Here is a 6,000-nt window from a genome sequence, read left to right on the forward strand (position 1 = left end):
TCGGTGCTACACATTCGGAGCAAAAATGTTTACAATTATTACATCTTCTTGGTGGATAGGCCCCTTAATTATGATATAATTAATTATGATATAATTAATTATAATATAATTAATATAATGCCCTTCTTCATCTCTTGTTAGAGTCTTTATTTTAAAATCTGGATTGTCTGATAGAAGTATGGCTACTCTGGCTTTCCTTTGATTACCATTAGCATGATAGATGGTTCTCCATCCCCTTACTTTCAATCTGAAGGTGTCTTTAGATCTAAAATGGGTCTCTTGTAAACAGCATACAGATGGATCTTGTTTTCTTATCCATTCTGTTACCCTATGTCTTTTGATTGGAGTGTTTAGTCCATTGACTTTTAGAGTGAGTACTGAAAGATATGAATTTATTGCCATTGTGTTGCCTGTAGAGTTGGAGTTTCTGGTGGTGTTCTCTGGTCCTTTCTAGTCTTTGTTGCTTTTGGTCTTTTTTTTTTCATCTTTTCTCCCCTCAGAGAGTCCCCCTTAAAATTTCTTTCAAAGCTGGTTTAGTGGTCATGACCTCCTTTAATTTTTGTTTGTCTGGGATACTTTTTATCTCTCCTTCTATTTTGTTTTGTTTTGTTTTGTTTTTTTAAATTTGTTTTTTAACCTTTATTGATTTTTGAGACAGAGAGAGAGAGCATGAATGGGGGAGGTTCAGAGAGAGAGGGAGACACAGAATCTGAAACAGGCTCCAGGCTCTGAGCTGTCAGCACAGAGCCTGACGTGGGGCTCGAACTCATGGACCGTGAGATCATGACCTGAGCCAAAGTCGGACACTCAACCGACTGAGCCACCCAGGTGCCCCTCTCCTTCTATTTTGAATGACAGCCTTGCTGGATAAAGAATTCCTGGCTGCATATTTTTCCAATTCAGCACATTGAATATATTCTGCCACTCCTTTCTGGACTGCCAAGTTTCTGTATATAGGTCTACTATTTACCTGATCTGTCTTCCCTTGTAGGTTAAGGACTTTTTTTTTTCCCTTGCTGCTTTCATGATTCGTTCCTTGCCTGAGTGTTTTGTGAATTTGACTATGATATGCCTTGTTGATTGTTGGTTTTTGTTGAATCTAATGGGAGTTCTCTGTGCTTCTCGGATTTTGACGTCTGGGTCTTTCTCCAGGTTAGGAAAGTTTTCCACTATGATTTGCTCATACAACCCTTCTACCTCTTTTTCTCTCTCTTCATCTTCTGGGACACCTATGATTCTGATGTTATTCCTTTTAAATGAGCAACTGAGCTCTCTAATTCTTATATAATGCTCTTTTGCCTAAGTTTCAATAGTTTTTTCTGCTTCATTATTCTGCATAAGTTTGTCCTCTACATCTATGATTCACTGCTCTGCTTCATCCATCCTGGCCACCGTGGCATAAATTTGAGATTGCATCTCAGCTATAGCATTTTTTACTTCATCCTGACTAGCTTTTACATCTTTTATCTCTGTAGAAAGGGATTCTAATCTATTTTCAACCCCAGCTAGTATTCTAATTATAGTGATTCTAAATTCTGGTTCAGACATCTTTCTTGTATCTGTGTTGATTAAGTCCCTGGCTGTCATTTCTTCCTGTTCTTTCTCTTGGGGTAAATTCTTTTGTTTCATCACTTTGAAGGAAGAAAAGGAATTAAAGAGTAAAACCAATAAAAATTAAAAAATTTAAAACAATACCAAAAAATCAAATAAAAGCTGCTGGATCCCAGGAGTGGTTTGGTCTGGTTGTTGAAAGAAGCTTGGTAGATTAAAGAAGAACAGGAAAGATAAGAAAAGAAAAGAGAGATGAGGGTGAAGCTGCCTCCACCATCTTGGAGATGGGCGATGGCTATGGTTCTTCTGCTAATGCAAACAACAAAATGGGCACATTAGTCACCGGAGAGAGGTTATCATCACTGTATCTGGTGACCAAAGCTACACAAGAAGCGAGGGTGTCAAAGCCCAGTGCGACAACACTGATAGCTTCTGCCTGCTGGAGCAGCAGAAGTGAAGTGACTGAAAACTGGAAGGATGGTGCAGTCCTATTCCACCTACGGCTGCAAGATCCGATATAAGGATAAGCCTGTTTCTTTCCACAAGTTTCCTGATTCAAGACCCAGTCTTTGTAAAAAATGGGAGGCAGCTATCAGAAGAAAAAACTTTAAACCCACCAAATATAGCAGTATTTGTTCAGAACACTTTACTCCAGACTGCTTTAAGAGGGAGTGCAACAACAAGTTGCTGAAAGAGAATGCAGTGCCCATGATATTTCTCCGTACTGAGCCACATGACAAGAAGGAAGATCTTCTGGAGCCACAAGAACAGCTTCCCCTGCCTCCTTTAACACCTCCCATTTCCCAGGTTGATGCTGCTATTGGATTACTAATGCCTCCCTTTCAGACCCCTGATAATCTCTCAGTTTTATGTGACCACAACTATACTGTGGAGGATACAATGCACCAGAGAAAAAGGATTCATCAGCTAGAACAACAGGTTGAAAAACTCCGAAAGAAGCTTAAGACCACAGAGCACTGATGCAGAAGACAAGAATGACAACTTGAAAAATTAAAGGAGGTTGTTCACTTCCAGAAGGAGAAGGACGACATATCAGAGAGAGGCTATGTGATTCTACCAAATGACTACTTTGAAATAGTTGAAGTGCCAGCATAAAAAAAATGATATTTATATTGGTTTTTAATGGGCAAAACCACACACCTTCTTCTAGCCTATAAAGGAGTTTAATTTGAAAAAAATAACACTTGATTACTTGTATAAAAACAATTCAGAATTAAAAAAAATTAGATATATATTGTAAAATTACAAATTTTTTGTTTGTAATTTCAGGGTTTTTACATTTTAACAAAATATCTTAAAAATTATACTCTAACCTCAGAACTCCAATGTAAGTTGGTTTTAAATTGAGGAGTTTTGTTTTTTGAGTATTTATAGAAATGTAAAAATTGAAAGTAAAGTGAATGAGAACAGTATATAGCAAGGATGATTTAAGTTTAAAATGTAAAATTAATGCAGTTTATTAAAAATTTAGTTACATTATAAATCAGAAGTATAAGTCAGATCATGGGACATAACTTCTCAGAATATATATATTCTTATTCACATATTCTTATTTGTAAAGTCAGAAGATTTGTTTATCTTTCTTAATCACTTGTGAAAGATGAATTGACAAGTCAATACATAAAAAAAATTGGTTGTCTTCAGAGCATAAAATGAAGAGTCATTCTATACTTAATCAATATGGTTACATAACTTTATAAAGTATGAATTTTTTAAAAAGTGGGCCCATCTTTTTTTCCCCACTGTCTAGCATTATTAAATTAGAAGAGTATTTCCAGTGGAAGAGACATTCTTAATTAAATAAAGTAAGCATTGTTATTAATAAAGTAACAAAAACGGGGGCCTGATCCATAGTATGCCTTTTTCTTTCACTGCCCCCAAGCTAAGGAGCATCTAGTTTCCAACGGTAGTTATATCTGTATCCAAATCTCTAATAAATGTGTTGTGTAAGTAGAGTTTGATTTGTACTGTAATAGGACTAACTGGTTTTGGTCAAGCCTTCACATAAAAAAGGAATTCTTCACTTTTAACACAAGTTAGGAATGATATCCCATTTACTTAAATGAGTGATTTATATTCCAGAGCAACCTAATGTGTAGTGTTTATTTTACTGAATGTTAAGATTTAAACACTGAAGTTTCTGTTCAAGCTATGAGTTGTGTTCTGACTTTGTGAGAAGTTTTAGTTATATATTTGAAATGAAAATATGTTCTGACTAAACAAATACTGCCTTAGGAATTATCTACTTAGATTTACAATAACTGTTCCAATTATAATTATTTTATATTTCAAAGTATACTGAGATAGTTGAAGAGTAACAGGCCTTTTTAAGGCAGTATTAAAAATCTGAAACAATGACATTCAGAGGTGTCTTTTGTAGATGTAGATTCCAATCTAATTTACTACTATCCTGCCAGTGGATAATACTGTGATTTTTTATGAACCAGTATTTCAAAAATAGAAATTATGATCAAAAGATTGCTTGACGTTATGTTGTCTGATAACATTTAGAACTAACTCTAATGAATCAGAAGACTTTCTCTAGTTATTCGTGAATCTCATCCCTGTTTTGGAAAATAGTTTTGTTACCTGGATTTCATGCCTAGACACTAAAGTTTAGGTTTTTTCTTATAATTTTTGGTATTCCCTTTAAATCTCCATGTCTTTCCAAATCCTTTCTTTACAATTTTACGTTAAAGAACTTGAGATATTTAAGCTGCCATGCTTCCCACAGTTTATACTTTTTTGATTGCATACTTTTGGAGAATTCAACATGTTCTTGTGTCCTGCATATTTCGGCAGATTGCCAGCTAGGTTCAGAGACTGGTTGATTCCCGGAGCTAGCTGTACTGTAGTTGGTGTTGTGTGTAGGTGTTTGGTCAGGAGGGCGCATAATGTCTAGTTGTCTCTCTTTTGGAGATAATAGCAGCTATTGATGCACAATGGCTACAGTCATTAATACAATGGGGGTTTCATACTGGAGATACTGTAATTATATAATGTCTTTCATTGTTGTAGTATTTTGATAAAGAGACACTTTTTTAAAATAAAGAGACACTTTATTTAATCTATTTTTGTTTTTTAACCACTTTATTATGCTATGACTGATATATGAAAAGCTTTACATATTTGATATATGCAACTTGATATGTTTGGGGGCAGGTCTATACCTGTAAAACCATCATCATCATTAAGGCCATAGACCTAGCTATCAACTACCAAAATTTCTTCCCATCTCCATTATTATTACTGTTGTTGTAGTTGTTGTTGTTGTCATTATTGTAAGAATACTTAGTGTAAGATCTATCCTCTTAGCCTCTTGTAAGTATATGATATAGTATTGTTAGTTATAGTACTCTGTGTATAGTGGAACTTCAGAAGTTATTTATCTTGTATAATGAAACTTTGTACCCTTTAGCCAACAACTTCCTGTTTTCTGCACAAGCCCCAGGTAACAATGATTCTATTCTCTGTTACTATTAGGGTGACTTTTTTAGATTCCATATATAAGTGAGATCATGCAGTATTTGTCTTTCTGTGTCTGGCTTATTTCACTTAGCATAATGTTCATCCATGTTGTCACAAATGGCAAAATTTCCTTCTCAGAATAATGATTCATTTTCTGTATGTATCACATTTTCTTCTTGTGTGTGTGTTTTACCTTTATTGAGGAATGATCAAGAAAAATGGTATAATTTAAAATGTATAGTGCAATGTTTGGATACAATATACGTTGTGAATTGATTACCACCACAAGATAATCAACCTACTCACCATCTCACATAGTTACCTTCTTTTTTTGGGGGGGAGATGGGGGAAGATCACTTGGGATCTACTCTCAGCAAATTTCAAGTATATGGTACATTACTGTTAACTATGGTCACGATGCTCTACATTAAGTCTCTAGAACTTGTTAGTTTTATAACTGAAACTTTGTACCCTTTGGCCAAAATATGTCCATTCCCCTCGCTCTCCTCACCCTGGCAACCACCATTATCCTATCTACTTCCTTGAGTTCAACTTTTTTATAGTCCACAGGTAAATGAGATCACACAGTATTGGTGTTTGTATGTCTCGCTCACTTGACTTAGCATTCTGTTCTTCAGGTTTGTCCATATTGTTGCAAATGGAATAGGTTCCTTTTTTTTCTTCAAATTTTTATTTAATTCTAGTTAGTTAACATATAGTGCAATATTGATTTCCGGAGTAGAATTTAGTCATTTGTCACTTGCATATAACACCCAGTGCTCATTAAAACAAGTGCCCCACTTAATACTCATAAGGCTGAATAATATTCCTTTATATATAGGGGCACTGGGTGGCTCAGTTGGTTAAGCATCTGACCTTGGCCCAAGTCATGGTCACACAGTTGTTGAGTTCAAGCCCCGTGTTGGGCTCCATGCTGACAGCTCCGAGCCTGGAGCCTGC

General features: G+C 35.5%; 1 protein-coding gene across 1 annotated transcript; it reads left to right on the top strand.

Annotated features, from left to right (window-relative positions):
* Positions 1-2,028: 2,028 nt before the first annotated feature.
* Positions 2,029-2,667, top strand: LOC102969143 (THAP domain-containing protein 1-like). The gene is given in 1 exon segment (XM_042982667.1): positions 2,029-2,667. A coding segment is annotated over 1 exon segment (639 nt).
* The last annotated feature ends 3,333 nt before the right edge of the window (positions 2,668-6,000 follow it).

This window comes from Panthera tigris, chromosome B1, assembly GCF_018350195.1.
Source record: "Panthera tigris isolate Pti1 chromosome B1, P.tigris_Pti1_mat1.1, whole genome shotgun sequence".
Taxonomy (NCBI): Eukaryota; Metazoa; Chordata; class Mammalia; order Carnivora; family Felidae; genus Panthera; species Panthera tigris.